This window comes from Aethalodelphis obliquidens, unplaced genomic scaffold, assembly GCF_003676395.1.
Source record: "Aethalodelphis obliquidens isolate GAN/ISIS:26980383/991018 unplaced genomic scaffold, ASM367639v1 scaffold17, whole genome shotgun sequence".
Lineage (NCBI taxonomy): Eukaryota > Metazoa > Chordata > Mammalia > Artiodactyla > Delphinidae > Aethalodelphis > Aethalodelphis obliquidens.
Window position 1 is genome coordinate 12,753,138 of NW_020837961.1, and position 16,930 is coordinate 12,770,067.

Genomic DNA, 16,930 nt, shown 5'->3' on the forward strand with positions numbered 1-16,930 from the left:
TTTCACAGAGTTTGAATGTTAAGGTGAGTTGGAAAATAGAAGGTAAAGGTACTTTTGTTGTTGTTGTTGTTTTAAGAGCATTTTTGAATGGGGATGCTTTCTATAAAGCCTGCAGTGGGGAACTGGAAAAAGTGAGAGAAACAGAGATTGATTAATTGAGGCCCCTGAGAAAAAGGGAGGAGCTAGAGTCCACAGCATAAGGATGTTGCTCTTTGACAGTTGTCAGGACTGGTGGATAGAGAGTTCCTCACGCTGGTCCTGCAGGATGGTCAGGTTGGTAAGTTAATAAGGTGGGCAGCCTCACGCCTGCTTTGCCTGGGCAGATAGCTAACATGGGTCCCCGATTTCCCCACGGAAAAGCGTACAAAGACTCAGTGCGGAGATTATGCCAAGAAAGGCACAACTGCAGAGAGAGATAATGCACAAATAGCTTTTTGTTCATTTTTCCAAAGAAAAGCAGGCCAAAAGGCTGCAAGCCCAACTCTCCAGATATATCTGGGAAGTCTTCATACCTCTCTCTGGTGAGAAATGGAAACTCAAGTAATAGACAAAGCAGAAAGTCTGGCTGCTGCAGAGGTGCTATTAATCAGAGCTTCTTCCAACCCTAAGAAGAATAAATATTAAGGAATGACAATGAGAATAGATATTGATGTCTGTTCCATATTAAATGAGGTAATTTTAGATTTTCTTAAGTCTAGTATTGGCTAAGCAAAGGAATAGGTAATCAGTGTGTGTGTAACACATGGGAAACCTCCCAAGTGCATTTGTTTGGAAAGTTGGAGATCTGGCTTTCAAAGGTATCTCATGAATTATATGAACTTTATTCTCAAGTGGCATTCACTTTTCCAATCAACCTAGTTTGTGGAGGTGTTGGAAAACTCAAATTCTCCAATTCACTCTTTTTTCTTACCTGTCCTCACTATATATTAATATATAGGTATTGATAATTCTTTATAACTGTATTTTCTTTTTTCCAAGATACTCATACTTCTTTATATTTTAAAGGACATTTTAAAAGGTATTTTTGGAGTTCTAGTCACTTCTTTGAGGTTGATCTTATATCAATTCTTAAGCAGTAATACCTGTTTCACCTGAATTGGGAAGCAGTCTCTAGAAGGTACAAATATGTTCTGAGAGATACGTGTGTATCGTGAGTGAGTCTGTATTTGAAAACAGTAAGTTTCTTTCATGCATTTATTCAGCAAATACTTGTTGTTTACTGTGTGGTAAGCACTTTGTTATACCAGTGAACGTAACTGTCCCTGACCTCGGGGGCTTCTACTCTAGCGAGGGAGTCCAGATTCAAACAAATAAGCACACAAATTGTATAATTGTAATAATAACAAATTCTGTGAAGAAAAAGTACAGGGTAGTATGAAAGTGTATGACGTGGGCAACCTTAAGGTGGGGAATCAGGGAAGCCTCCCTGAGGAGGTGATATTTAAGCTGAGGCCAGAAGGATACTTAAGAATTAGCATAGTAAAGGTGTGGCAGAGAGGTGGGTATAGAAAGTGAGAATAGACTCCACAGAGGCCTTGAGGTGAGAAGAAGTTTGGCCTGTTTAAGAAGAGATGGAAGACCAGTTGGACTGGAGCAAGCCAAAGAGAAAGCTCCATAAGAGAGACTGGCGAGTAGGGAGCCCAGGATCACAGCTGTCCTTAGAGCAGTGCTGGAAGTATCTAAGAACCAGACAGGATCAGATTTGTGTGTTAAAAGTTCACTCTGGTAGCTGTATGGAAACATTATTCTGTATGACAGGAGGCAGCAAACTTTTCCTGTAAAAAAGCCAGATAGTAAATATAATAAATTTTGTGGGTCATATGGTCTGTTGGAACTACCCAACTCTCCATGTTTTATGAAAGTAGCCGAGACATATGTAAGTGAACAAACCTGGCTCTGTTCTATAAAATTTATTTATGGATGCTGAAATTTCAATTTAATACAGATTTTTATGTGTCGTGAAATATTCTTTTTATTTCTTTAAAACCACTTAAGGAACTTCCCTGGTGGCGCAGTGGTTAAGAATCTGCCTGCCAATGCAGGGGACACGGGTTAGATCCCTGGTCTGGGGAGATCCCACATGCCGCGGAGCAACTAAGCCCGTGCGCCACAACTACTGAGCCTGCGCTCTAGAGCCCACGTGCCACAACTGGCTGAAGCCCACGAGCCACAACTACTGAAGCCCATGTGCCTAGAGCCTGTGCTCCTCAACAAGAGAAGCCACCACAGTGAGAAGCCCGCGCACCGCAACAAAGAGTAGCTCCCGCTCTCCACAACTAGAGAAAGCCCATGCACAGCAACAAAGACCCAATGCAGCCAAAAATAAAAAATAAATTAAATTAATTAATTAAAAAAAAAACACTTAAAAATATGAAAGCCATTCTTAGTTCCCAGGCCATACACAGATAGGAAGCAGGCTGACCTGAGAGCTACAGTTTGCTGACCCCTGTTATAGTACTTATATTTCTTATTTGTTTAACTTTTTTTACTCTGCCTCTTAAATGATGTTTTACTTCTACCTTGACATTTTTCTTAAGTTGTCTACATGTTTTTCAACACTCTGGTAAAGGTATGACCAACGCTAAATAAAAAATGGGAATATAACCCCTTCTTTTCTATTTCTTTATCTTAGTGCTACATTTTCCATTTGAAAATGACATGACTGACCCATTCTAGTTTTTTATCCACAGGCTTTTTAAAAAATAATGGGTAATTTTGTGTTTTTCCTGTTTATTTTTTTCTTCCGAAAGTGTTATACTTGGTGCTTTCTTCTTTCAGACCTAACGCTGAATTTTTCATCTTTTCTTTACCTGGTAATAGTTCTAAAATTTAATTCTGGCATTCAAAACAAAAACTGGTAGAGACATCAGAAGAACAAAGTGAATAATATTCAAACAACACAATTGCATGTAAACATTTGTTGTGTGACTAGATAAAATACTTATATCAAGATAAACAATATCCATATAATATCAGATCTGCAAATACATCATTCTGACTTGAGGGGAATTCCTAGTTGCTTCTGTGTATTGCACTATTCAGCCCCACAAGACGCTGGAAAGCATAACGTAGTGGAAATTGTACAGGTAGACTTGCTTTAAATTCCATCTGAGTCTTACTAGGTATATGATATTGGGCAATTTAATTAATTTCTTGGAGCCTAAGTTTCCCTGAAGCATGCAAAATACATAGTCAGTGATGGAAATTCCCATCCACCTTTCTTCCCCTGTAAGCATGATCTTTCATCACATGAAAGTCGCCATGTTAAAAAATTAGGGGAAAAAACAGCCCATATTTGGTGATGGTGAGGGTGTTTGGTATTAGTTTTAATCTTATGCAGATATGAAGTTAAAAAAAAATCTAGCAGTGTACTAGATTTTTGTACATTGTACAATGAACCAGTGTACTTTTAAGGTAGTATACATGATAAATGTCTATACTTTTCATTAATATTTCCTCTGCCTTTATTTTACTTCTGAAAACTCAGGTTTGACAGTTCTCTGGAAGATCTGCCTAAGAGTGGACCTCACCCACCTGCAACTCCTCAGGTTTTACATATTGGTAGCCAAGTAGCCACACTTTCTAAAGTAACTACGTATCCTAGGTAGAGTTTTTTCCTCTTGGTATGTCTAAATTTTAATGCTGGTGGTGAAATTAAAATACTAAAACTGTTTGACTAAAAAAGAAAAAGGGATCATAGATTACAGAACTGACATCACTAATATATAGACAAAGCTTGGCCTCAGCTTTGGAACACTGCTTTACACCGCTTTTACATTTTTAATTTTTTGTTTAGATTCTAAGTTCTAGTGTCAGGAAATCTGTGCCTTTTGTTTATTCACTGTGATTTGGAAAGTCAGCTTCCTTAAGTTTGACATAAGTCTGCTTTACTGAATTAGAGCATTCCCCTCTAAAAAAAAGAGTGATAGAGATTATGTGTTCCAGTTGCCCAGATATTCTAAAGGTATTCTGGTTAATTCTTCTTGTGAGATTTTTCTGGACTCTGCTGATATTGAGTCTTTTTACATTATTATTTGTGATACAATATGATAAAAGAAATTCATTAGTTTCCTTTTCTTTTTACAGAAGAAGGATAATTTAGCTGATTTATTTTTTTAGCTGACTTTTTTATAGACTTCAGTTTCTCGTTATTATTCACCATTACTTCCCTCAAATAGTAGCCATTGCCTCAAAGATGCAGAGTAATTGAGAAACTCAAAGTTGTGTCATTGATAACTTTATTCTTCCACTTGGCATGACACTCATATTCCCCTGCTCTGCCACTGATAACATCTTTCTTTTCTCTTTCTCAGCCCCCATTCTTTATCTTCTAGCCATTCACAACAGTTAAAACATAGCCATAGAGTTCAGTTAAATTATAGACTTACCAAAAAATTATACTTAATTCTGTGTGTGTGTGTGTGTGTGTGTGTATATATATATATATAATATATATATATATATATATTTAGTGGCTTGCCACTGTTTTTTAAATTTGTCTTCTAATGGTTTGTAAAACTGTAGCCAGTGGAACTAGGAATAATGGATTATCAGATTCTTCTGACAGGGAGAAGAGACTTATGTCAACCCTCACAGTTTTAGACATCTGAGCTCTCATTAGCCTGGGTTGAGTTTGGTACATAATTACTTTGTTTTGGAGGTGGCCATTGTCACCAAATTTTGGAAAAGGTGATCGTAGTGTAGTGAGGATGTTCATTAAGAAGTTGCACTCATAAATGAAGGAGACACAGATTTCACCCCATGCATTTTAGACTTTCTTTTTACTTAATAAAAAAGAAATTCTCAAATTCCAATTTGATAACCAGACTTGAAAATCATTGCAGTCCTAATGATGGAGTGTTAAGTCCTGTCTAGGTGTACGACCTTTTCTAAAAGACCAAAGGAAACTAATTATTATTTTAAGTAATAAGAATTCTGAAGATAAAATTTCATACCAGCATTTTTGAATCTTTACAGGACTAACTGAAAATAGAAATGCAGCGTGTCAGCAGAGAAGGTGATCTTTTAGTCATATTCACTGTAACTACTGTTTATTTTACAAAGGTGCTTGCCATCCCCAAATAGTTTTACTCTCAGTATTTTAAAGTTATTTCTTGTCCATATTAATACATATTGCTGCTTTTGAATAGGCAGCTGGTTGTACCTGCTTCTCTTGAAAACACAAGTCTCATTAAAATGTGAGGCTCTGGGTGTATATCATCTCTAAGGTAAAACTCTTTATGTAGAGAGTTTTTTGAAAAAATTAACATAACCTTCCTTCTTTCTCTGCTTACGGAAATTCACACTTCATGTTTGGATTCAGTTTCTACTTAGTTGTTGACAAATCAGTCTTCAAATGTGTGTTGTTATACTGATTTCATTATAAATAGGATTAGAGACAGTGGACTTAAAAACATTCAAAGAAAGTTTGTATGTTCAGAACATCAGTTTTACAGAGGATTATGTATCAGATTTGAATTTCTGAGAGAAATCCTAGCAACAGAAAATAAAGGACCCAAGCTCCTTTTACACTTGTGACATGTCACACCTTTATAAAATCTAAATATTAATATAGCATGGCTGCTATCTTATCTTTATTATGCTACCTCTTCTCACTTTCCTTTTTGTTCTTCTCCTCTGTTTTTCTTTCTCTACTGATCAATTTAAGCAGCTCCACAAGAAATGTGGCGACAAGTTCTTTGGAAGGGTCTCGAAACTTGCCTACCTTGTCTTCTCCTGCTAGATATAGTGCTGCCGTTCTGAGCAGCGCAGCCGCTACTGTGTCTGCTGTTCTTGCTGCAAAAACCAGGTAGAACTACATGTACAATGTGCGTCTCATGTGAACCCGGCACTTTTCACTGTCTTACAACTCACCTCCGAGAAAACTTACCCATTTGAAATAGTCACAGCCCTACTGTGAGATCTTAATTGTATTGGGGACATTTTTTCTAGGTTGCGGATATATCCCACAGTGTTTATTACTGATTTTTCTTTAAATTATCCTTTTATCTCTTTTCATTACCACCATTTATCTATGATATTTCTCAGTTGTGTGGATTGTTGCATTTTGTTTGCCGCCTTATCATTTTTAATCTTTATATCTGAAACACAATCCATTATAAATAGGTATTTTAAGTTTCTGTTGGTTTTACCTTCTCCCACTAACTGGTTATGTTTGAGGTTGATCTAAAGCCTAACTATTCTAATATCCCTTTCTCCTACAAAAATAGTAAAAACCTTTTTATTGTTGTGGGGTTTTGTTTTTACATAAGTTATAGTAGTCTTCATAGCTTTAAATGCTTTCCAAAAGATTGCCTTGATCAGTTTTGGTGAAAATTTAATCAATTCTGTATTAATGAGTAGAATAACATAATAGACTTTTCTCTTCGTCCTCTTTCCACTTCTTTGTTCTCTGTCTCTGTCCCTATCTCTCTCTTTCTCTGGAAATGTTTCAAATCATAAACTGTAAAAACTACATACTTTCTTCACTTGGTAGTGTGATTTTTCAACTTAAAACTCTTTCTGAATGCTCACCAGGCTCTCCAGTCCTGAAAAATATCACTCACTCCTGGATGCACTTTGCATCAGCCCTGTTTCCAAGCCTTTAGCTTTTTCGTATCTCCAGCCCTCGAGGAAATCAACTGGCTCTGTCCATGTTAAGAAAACCAGGTACTGGGAGAGCGGATGTCACAAGGGGTGGTTTGCTGTGGAAGGTACTGCTTTCTCTAACGCTGAAGTGTCATATTAACAGCCCAGATGAGAAAATCCTAGAGCTCATTGGTGTCCAGTTTTAAATTAACTGTAATTTCAATGCAGTGATAATGCACAAACATGTTATTTTGTATGATTATTAACTTGCCTTTTAATCCTTTGTGACATCTTTTGTTAGCACATTTGATATTTGGTATGAAATTACGAGTAATAGTACAAGTATTTAACTTAGAGTAGAACCCTGTTTTTTATTGCATGGATGTTGCTATATGAGAAGAGTTAAATGTTTAATAAAACATACCTTTATAACTTTTGAAAAAATGAAAAAGAATAATAAAATAATTGGTTTTGATTGGCTACTATCTTATAGCTCGCAGATATGAAGGTTTTATGTGGGCAAACAACTTAATTTTCTCCATATCTGGGAAATACTGAAACACAAAAATGAATTTTTCTCCTAAACTTAACAATTATGCTAAAATTATTAGGTATACCATAAAAATAAAAATATCTTAAGTATTTACTAAAGGTATAATCTTAATGAAATGACTATATTATTTCTGACAGAACATAAAATTAATGACAGAGGGTACAACTATGACTATAATTCGTAAAAGCATGATATGACACAGGCTGCCTGTTGATCGTGTGTTTGTGTCCTACCCACTGTTATGGATATTCTCATTATACTTAATTACAAGCATACCTCGGAGATATTACAGGTTTGGTTCCAAACCATTGCAATAAGGTAAATAATGCAATAAAGTGAGTCACAAATTTTTTGGTTTCCCAGTACATTTATATAAAAGTTATGTTCACACTATATTGTATTCTGTTAAGTGTGCAATAGCATTATGTCTAAAGTTAATGTATATATCTTAATTTAAAAATACTTTATTGCTTAAAAATGCTAACCATCATCTGAGCCTTCAGTGAGTCATAATCTTTTTGCAGTAGTAACATGAAAGATCACTGATCACCAATCACCATTAACAAATGTAATAATAATGAAAAAGTTTGAAATATTGTAAGGATTACCAAATTATGGCATAGAGACACTAAGTTAGCAGCAAATGCTTTTGGAAAAATGATGCCAATAGACTTGCTTGTTGCAGGGTTGCCACAAACCTTCAAGTTGTTAAAAAAAAAACTGCAATGTGTGCAAAACACAGTAAAGTGCAATAAAATGAGGTGTCCCTGTATAATTCTAGATTACTTTTAAGGGAGATTAAAACAGGGCGACAAACAGCAAAAGGTACAAGAGGTCATTGTACATTTTGCTCCAAGAAAAAATATACCCGAAATTATTTTATACTTGTGGAATTGTGATTGTTAAATGAGCAGAAATATTACATTGTCAGGGCTAAGTCTGTACAAAGACAGGTTACTAACTACCCTTGGAATAAAAGGTTCCTTTGAGAACCTAATGGAATGCTCTAAGCATTGATTGACATTGAATGGAGATGGGATGGGGAAAGATGCTGATTATGAGAAAATACTCCCTTTCTCCATTAGTACCATGCTCATTCAGCTTTTCGCTTTATATTCCAGTAAGTTATTTTGTTCTCCCTGTTTTAACAGAAAAAGAACAACATAAAAATCCTGGCATACCTTGTTTGATTGGAGAATTTTAATGCTTTTCATTTATCATTGTAAAACTGAGGACAGTTTTATAACTTTTTTGTATGTAGTTGTTACATGTAAGGCAATCTGTAAGCAGGAAAATTTACTCTAAAAGAAATGAATCCTAGATAGTTTTTCCTTCAAGTCAGGTGTCTTATTGTTTAAATAAACTTTTTGTTTTTGAAAAAAAGGTATGCCTGTACTTATGGACTAACTGAATATTTATCCATGCACCCACTTCTAGAGGAAGTGTTAGTAGTCATTTACATTACTTTTTATTAACAGCAATAGGCACAAACTAAATATGTTTCGATATTTGGGAAAGGAAAATGGTTCTCAACAAGGTAAGCTAGTTGGCATTCTGCAAAGCTGGAATGCAGGGTTTCCTGAGGAGACCTTGCCACTTCAGTGAGAGGAGTACCAAAAGAGCAGTTGGGTTAATGTCAGAGGTATTTTATCTCTGATGTTTGCTTTTGTATAACAGTAATCTTTAAAATAAAATTATAATAAAGTGTAGTATAATACCAGAATTGTGCCTTTCTATTATAGTATATTTAACATGTTGAATTTTGATACAAAACGTCTAACTTAAAGAATTTTGCTTAGGAAAATACAAAAAATTTTCTTGTAAATAGGATTCTGGAACAAAGGAGACTCATGACTGCTCTATACATCTAGGTCCTTTCATAGAGTTCTGACAGGAGAATTCTATTGAAATTAAAAGTTGTTTATAATCATGACCTTCCAAAAATACTCCTTTTCTACTACTTCAGAATCTATGTATATCAATTTTTGTAAAACTTTAGCTAAAAACTATGTAGTTTAAACACTGATAATTAAACTTGCAATGTACAGCTGGCTTTTTAAAAAACATTTAAATGTGTAATTAGAATAAAAGTTACCTCCAGATTATTCTTTGAACAGATTTTCCTTTGAAAATAGACTTGAACTTTCCAACTGTTCCCAATCTGCAGCTGAAACTGATTTGTTGTAATAGTTAAACAAATGTGGGAAAAGAACGTAAACTCAAGATAAATCAGGTTGCTGACACTGAAAGTTAACTTCTCGTCGTCTTTCTTTTGTCCTCATTAGCTCAGTTTTGAAAAGAAACCTTTGCTCTGTCAGTATGTTTTTCTCCATTTTCAGTTTTTTGCAGATGAAACAGTCTTCAGTATTCTTGAGATCGAAGCCATTAACTTAACATTTTACTTCAGTGCTTGTTTATTTGCCAGACTAGTGAAAATAACCATATTTGATTGTTAGCTTCCGTGGTATCAGCCAACAGTATTTACGGATTTGCTCTGATTCCCTCACCAGAATCTTTCAGAAAGCATTTTAATTTCGTTTAGAATTTAGGTATACCTTAAACAATTTAAATTTAGAAAAAAATATATGTGAGTCATTACTTCAGAAATAAGATACCAATCTAAGTATTCATGACATATTATATTAATAAATTAGCCATCAATTTGAAACATTTTGCTGTTAGTGATTACTGATAACATTTTCTTCCCAAATATAAAATTACATAGCCAGTGGCTTTACTAATTTTTTAATCTTTAGTATACGGTACCTAATGTTTATGTATTTTCTTTAAATAGTAGCTAACAGTTAAAAATTAGAAAAAAAGACATGGGATTTTTAGAGACCTATACATCATATATTCCAATATGTGGTTGTCTAGATAAAACCTAATATCTTCCCATTACTACATTAAATATTTTAAGTTGATAGAGCTCTGTTTCCCCAGAGATTAACTTTACTGACCAATCCTGAATATAAATGTAAATGGAAGAACTTTCTTGCTTATAACTTAGATTTTTATAAATTCTTTATAATCTGCACACTCTTTGTATCTGAAGAGTACTGTTTAAGATGTAAACATCTTAGGCCTTTTGGGAGAGAATATATACAAGACTATGTACAAAGGATACAATAAAAAAAATGAAAACTTTTTTTGCTTATGAATTATAGTCCATGGGAATTTTAAGAAATATTGTGTTATTTAAAATTGAGGAAGCAGGATTGTGCCTGGTCTCAAAATCCTGGACCAGAACTATCTACAAACTACATTTAGAAGCAGAATTATTAGTACAGATGGAGGATGTTTATTTGATGAATGTATTTATTCCTGGATATCCTAGCTAGATATTACAAGATAATAGCGTTTCTTGAGCATATACTCTGCTCAGCACTGTGCTCAATACCTTACATGTGTTACATGTATTATCTCTACTGCCATACAGTAGGTCCTAGTTGTTTATTTTATATGTAGTAGTGTGTATCTGTTAATCCCAAACTCCTAATTTATCCCCCCTGCCCTTTTCCCCTTTGTTAACCATAAGTTTGTTTTCTATGTCTGTGTAGTCTATTTCTGTTTTGTAAATAAATTCATTTGCATCTTTTTTTTAGATTCCACACGAGTGATAGCATATGATATTTGCCCCTCTCTGTCTGACTTACTTCACTTAGTATGATAATCTCTAGGTCCATTTTTGTTGCTGCAAATGGCATTTTTTCATTCTTTAAAAATTTTTATTTTATATTGGAGTACAGTTGATTAACAATGTGGTTGTTTCAGGTGTACAGCAAAGTGATTCAGTTATACAAATACATGTATCTATTCTTTTTCAAATTCTTTTCCCATTTAGGTTATTACAGAGTATTGAGCACCATTCCCTGTGCTATGCAGTAGGTCCTTGTTGGTTATCTGTTTTTAAATATAGCAGTGTGTACATGTCAATCCCAAACTCCCTATCTATCCCTCCCCCAACACACATCCCCCATCGTAACTGTAAGTTCGTTCTCTAAGTCAGTGAGTCTGTTTCTGTTTTGTAAATAAGTTCATTTGCATCTTTTTTTTAGATTCCACATGTAAGTGTTATCATATATTTGTATTTCTTTGTCTGACTTACTTCACTTAGCATGATAATCTCCAGGTACATCCATGTTGCCGCAAATGGCAGTATTTCATTCTTTTTATGGCTGAGTAGTATTCCAATGTGTGTGTGTGTATGTATGTATGTATACGCCACCTATTTTATCTATTCATCTGTCGATGGACACGTAGGTGTCTTCTATGTCTTGGCTATTGTAAATAGTGCTGCTATGAACATTGGGGTGCACGTATCTTTAGAGTTTTCGTCTTTTCCAGATATATGCCCAGGAGTGGGATTGCTGGGTCATATGGTAACTGTTTGTAGGAGCCTCCATACTGTTCTCCGTAGTGGCTGCTCCAATTTACATTCCTACCAACAGTGCAGGAGTGTTCCTAAAAGTATTTTAACCTCATTTTACAAATGAGGAAATTTACCAAGTTTAAGTAACATATCAAGGTCACAATAAATGCACCAACCTCAAATAGTTTATAATGTAGTAGAGGAGCCAAGATACATAAAGAAGTTACTATTAATTAAGAAAAACCGTAGCTATTACAAATTGAAATGTAGCTTTATGCCATGCAGCTAATATCTGCCATGCATTGAAGCAAGGGGTGTCTTTACTTCTAGGAGATTGAGTGATTAAATAAAATATGTTAATTGCTTAGCGTAGTGCACAATGCATGATGGGTATTATTGTGCTACTACTCCTATTGCTAATTATGGATAAGGTTTGGACAGGTGCAGAGGGAGAGTGGGGGAGCACCTTCCATGTAGAGCCTGGCAGAGATGTAGAGCTGTGGACAGAAAGGAGCTATGGCAAGAATATAGTTTGTGTAGCAGAGTGGTAGGAGATACGACTGAACAGAGAGATTGTAGCTCTATCTTAGAAGGCTTCAAATGTCAGGCCGACGTGTAACTTAGTCCTCTACTCTCTAAATGGTTGGATCTGGTCGACAGCATCTCCATCTTTTGTGAAGTGCCTTCTGGAAACAAACCTCTCATGGAAAGTGTTTCCTTTGGATGATTTTTCATATTAGGAAATACTTCCTTTTATTGAACCTAGTCTATCTCACCATAGATTTGACTCAACGTTCAGCAAACAGAGAGAGCATAGCCATATAGAGTGAATCCACATGTCAGATATTTGAGCATTAGTCTTATGCTTCTTCTGAGTTTCTTTCATACCATGGGCCAGTTAACCATTTCCCTCAACCTGACTTCACTAGGCTTGGCATTGATTTCCTGTCGTCCTGGTCACTTTCTTCTAAGTAAGTTGGCAACTCTCCTGTAATTAAATTTTAACGATTTCAGGTTATTACATATTAAATGATGATTTGGGTTTTATTATTATTTTCAGATTCTGTGTTTCATCTGTAGATTCCAGTATTGCTTGGTCATGAATTCTCTTTTCAGAATTGTGGCTATATGGATTATTAGTTGTTTTTATTTTTCAAATCTTCATGAGTAATTAACCCTAGAATTAAAATGGTCTATACTTCTCTGTTACTTTCAAAAATAATTTGTTTGTAATGTGTAAAAATATTGAAAATAAGTCTTTATTATTTGAATACATTAATTATCTTTTTCATATGTTAAGCTCATATTCTGTATCCTAGAGTATGGTTAAGTACTTTGTACATAAATATCTTAATTAAGTCCCCGGAATTCTTATGAGCAAAGCATTATCCCCATTTAAAGTTTAGGTAACTGAGGCTTAGAGAAGTAAAATAACCTGTCCCTCACAAATCTTTTATAAGAACTGACCTATAACATTTAAACCCTGTTTCTATTAATATTATTTAGTGTGTCATCTTTACTGAGAATTGTGTTCAGCACTACCATTAAGTAAACCATCTTTCACTTTTTATTTATGATAAAAATTATTAAAGTGCTTATTTTTTTCATAGTATAGTATGTTTTAACATCAAGCAGATGTGAGGTTTTCATTAAACTGATTAGAAATGTTGGGAGAAGGTGATGGCTCTACTGCACTTGAATTTGAGGGGACAGTAATAGGGAACAGTATTTCAAGAAAGTTAAAATAGCTCTAATATAATTTTTCAAAACTATTTAGTGTCAGAGGTGCCCAGAACCCACCCCAAGGTGTGATGACTCACTAGAGGACTTGACAGAACTCAGTCCATCGTAGTGCTCCTGACGGAGAGTTACTACACTGAAAGAGTACCAAGCAGAATCAGCAAGGAGAAAGGTGCATAGGACCAAGTCCAGAAGAAAGGAGGCTCAGGTTTCCAAAAGTCCTGTCCCAGTGAGGTCATACAGGGTGTGTGGATTCCTAGAGCAGTGAGTTATGAGAAGACGTGCAAAGTGTTCTCTACCAGAGACGCTCTTCAGAAACTAAGTACCTAAGACATATTTAATTGGGGCTTGTCATGTAGGCACGCTGTGCCTTGTTCATACCCAAACTCCAGACTCTCAAAAGGAAAGCAGGGGTTTATCATAAACCACATTGTTGGTATAGTTTAGGCACAATGAGCCACTGTTTATGTGTGTGTGTGTGTGTGTGTGTGTGTGTGTGTGTGTGTGTGTGTGTATTTATTTATTTATTTATTTATTTATTTACTTATTTATTTATTTATTTTTTGCGGTACGCGGGCCTCTCACTGTTGTGGCCTCTCCCGTTGTGGAGCGCAGGCTCAGCGGCCATGGCTCACGGGCCCAGTCTCTCCGCGGCATGTGGGATCTTCCCGGACCGGGGCACAAACCGGCGTCCCCTGCATCGGCAGGCGGACTCTCAACCACTGCGCCACCAGGGAAGCCCGCCACTGTTTATCTTTCGGAGAAACTTTTATATGACCATAGGGAACTGTTTACCAGCCAAGTTGCCAAAAACCAGTCAAAGGGCAGCCTTGCAGCGGGCCTTCCTAAGGATAGGCAGCCTCAGGCCTGCTCTGTTAGGTGTTACCCAGGGTTCAAGAGGCATTGCGAAAATTAGGTAATCTTGGTCATTTGGTAGTATAGTGGGCACGATTGCATTTGAAATTGCATTGAAATTTCCACCTAACAGTATAATTAAGGCTATTTATTTTGCTAAAGTCATTTATATAATATCCTATCTTTATTGACCTATTCCTCTAGCTGTTGATTTCAGGTATTGAAGGAATTGAGTTTCTGTGCATGGAATTTTTAGCAAGCGGTAGCTAAATTTCTATTGAAAAGTTAGTAGGATGTATGTATTATTGTTGTTGTCATTGTTGTTACTATTATTATACTTCACTTGAGAGAAACTTATAGTATTGCATCATTCCAAAGAGCATATTTTATAATTTGAACTACCTAAAATTTTTTTTTGAAATGATGATATATAAGTATAAATAACAAATGACTGGGATAATAAAAGCCGTATGATCTTCTAAATCAAACTGGAACCACCTGTTCCACCTGTTAAGCAAATAGCTCTGATTGAAAGAAGACAGTGGCAGACTTGTTTCTTGTTTTCCTGTAATCCTGAACACAGAACACTGGGTGTTGCGTTAGGCGGTGGATGTTGTCTTTTGTTTACCACTGTGTAACACAATGTCTGGAATATAGTAGGTGCTTAAGTATTTATTGCATGAATGAGTGACTGAGTGTGTGAGTGAAAAGAGTGACTGGTAAGATGTCAGGGAAGCTTGGTTCATAAAATACTAGAAGAATGTGGAGAAGAGGAAAACAGCATCTGTGCCATTTCATAGAAATTATCGGGGAGTCTCCAATAATTAATTGTTTTAATGTAGATGACCCTTCTGAAACGTTGAGATAGAGGAAATTAGCTTCTTATTTAAAAGGATTGGCTGTATAAGTTTTTCAGTGCCTCATTTCTCATGGTAGAACTTTTTAAAGAGAATTTCCAAAGCATTGAAAGAACTGCAGTCTGACTCCTTTCCTTCTCTTTTTCTTTTTTTCTGTTTTAAAAAAGGCAGCCCCTCAGTCATGGTATTAGAGTTTTTCTTTTTTAAATATCAGTTAATTAATTAGTTGTGTTTTTTTTAAAATCTTTATTGGAGTATAATTGCTTTACAATGGTGTGTTAGTTTCTGCTGTATAACGAAGTGAATGAGCTGTACGTATACATATATCCCCATATGCCCTCCCTCTTGCGTCTCCCTCCCTCCCACCCTCCCTATCCCACCCCTGTAGGTGGTCACAAAGCACCGAGCTGATCTCCCTGTGCTATGCGGCTGCTTCCCACTAGCTATCTATTTTACGTTTGGTAGTGTATATATGTATTTTTGTTTTCCTTAGAGATTTAATAAATTGAGGAAAGAACAAATCATTGCTAAATTAGATCGCTAGCGCATCGCCAGAAATGTTTCCTTCTTTTCTCTCCAGCAGCGCCCAGGAGCCCTCTCAGCCGCTGGCCGCCACAGCAGCTGCAGCTGGGAGCACGCCTGAGGGGCCGGGAAGCCCAGGCTCGGCTAGACCAGGGGTGGCCGGGCTCACCACTGCTGCCGCCTTCAAGCCTCTAGGATCCACCGGCGGCATCAAGTCACCAAGCTGGCAACGGCCCAACCAAGCAGGTACTATGCCCAAGAAATCTCTTGCTTTTTGCATTTAAGTATAATTATGAAAATGTGTTCTGGGAAACCCATTCTCAACGATCTAAGATTTACAAAGGACTGGGAAAAGTAGGTACAACTGTTTCCTCTCTGAAGTGTCTCATAAGCATTCTCTGTGTGTGTTGCCACTTGCTATTTATAACTATAGAATTGAGAGCGTGGCCTGGTTTCCTAGATTACCCAGGAGGCATGGGTTCAATTGTAAATTTGGGGTCTTATTAACAAACTATGTTGTTGGAAGGTTAGCCCTGGAAATACATTTTAGTTTTCATCATGTATACAAAATAACAACAGAAGCACTTGCTGCCATCAAACAGTTATTGAAGAAAGTTCTTTTACTTCCTGTCCTTGGGCTCCATCTGGAAACCTGAGTTTTCATTCACTTCTACAGATAAAGAGCTTTAAATAAAGTCACTTAACCTTGACCCTCAGTTTTCTGATCTGCAAAATGGAAGGAGACTAAATGCTTCTCCCGACATGAATGAAGGTTACGGTCATCGGACAAAAGTACCTCTCTTAAGAGGATGATGGGACTATACTTAAATGTGGCTGATGCCACCCTCAGTCTTACCTCTTGACACTCTTTACACTCTCCCTGAATAATCTCTCGTCCAGGTTCCTTTTACTACCCAGCCACTGATAATTTACAGTCCTCTCTCTCCTGATCTCCGTACCCTCAAACTTGTTGACCTCCTTACTGTTTCCGGGTGGCACCTCAAATGCAGTGTGTCTGAAAATATCGTACCTGTCTCTGGAGATGTCACAGTCACCCAGGCGCCAAAGCTAGAATGGAAGCTTGAGAGTCCCGCCTCCACCCCCATGTTCCCACAGTAACTAATACCTAATGATTCCACATCTTAGCATTTCTCAAATCTCTTTTCTCCTCTTTGTGGTCACAGCCATTGGTTTGGTTCGGGCCCTGGTCTTTACAAACAGCTCCTAACTAATTTCCCCATCTCCTTCTCGCCCTGTCAGTCTGTCCTCCTTACTGCAAGTGCTCTTCTAAAGCTCTCACTTGCCCGTGTCACTCTCCTGCTTCAGGTGCTGGACTGTTTCCCCCTCCTTCACTAATCATTAAGACCTTTGCCACTCTGACCCCTGCTAACTTTTCAAGCTCATTTCCTGCTGCTCCCAATTTATAATCTGTGCTGTGGTTTT

The 16,930-nt window shown here is 36.5% G+C and overlaps 1 protein-coding gene across 4 annotated transcripts in view; it reads left to right on the forward strand.

The window, feature by feature from the left end:
* Positions 1 to 16,930, forward strand: part of PDLIM5 (PDZ and LIM domain 5) — a 214,603-nt gene that overhangs the window by 146,325 nt on the left and 51,348 nt on the right. For 3 of the 4 annotated variants that reach the window (XM_027116933.1, XM_027116935.1, XM_027116936.1), the window contains one exon: positions 15,546 to 15,733. In XM_027116933.1, the coding sequence (XP_026972734.1) occupies positions 15,546 to 15,733 (188 nt within the window). The remainder of the gene's footprint in view (positions 1 to 15,545; positions 15,734 to 16,930) is intronic. The other variant, XM_027116934.1, reaches the window with a different exon arrangement.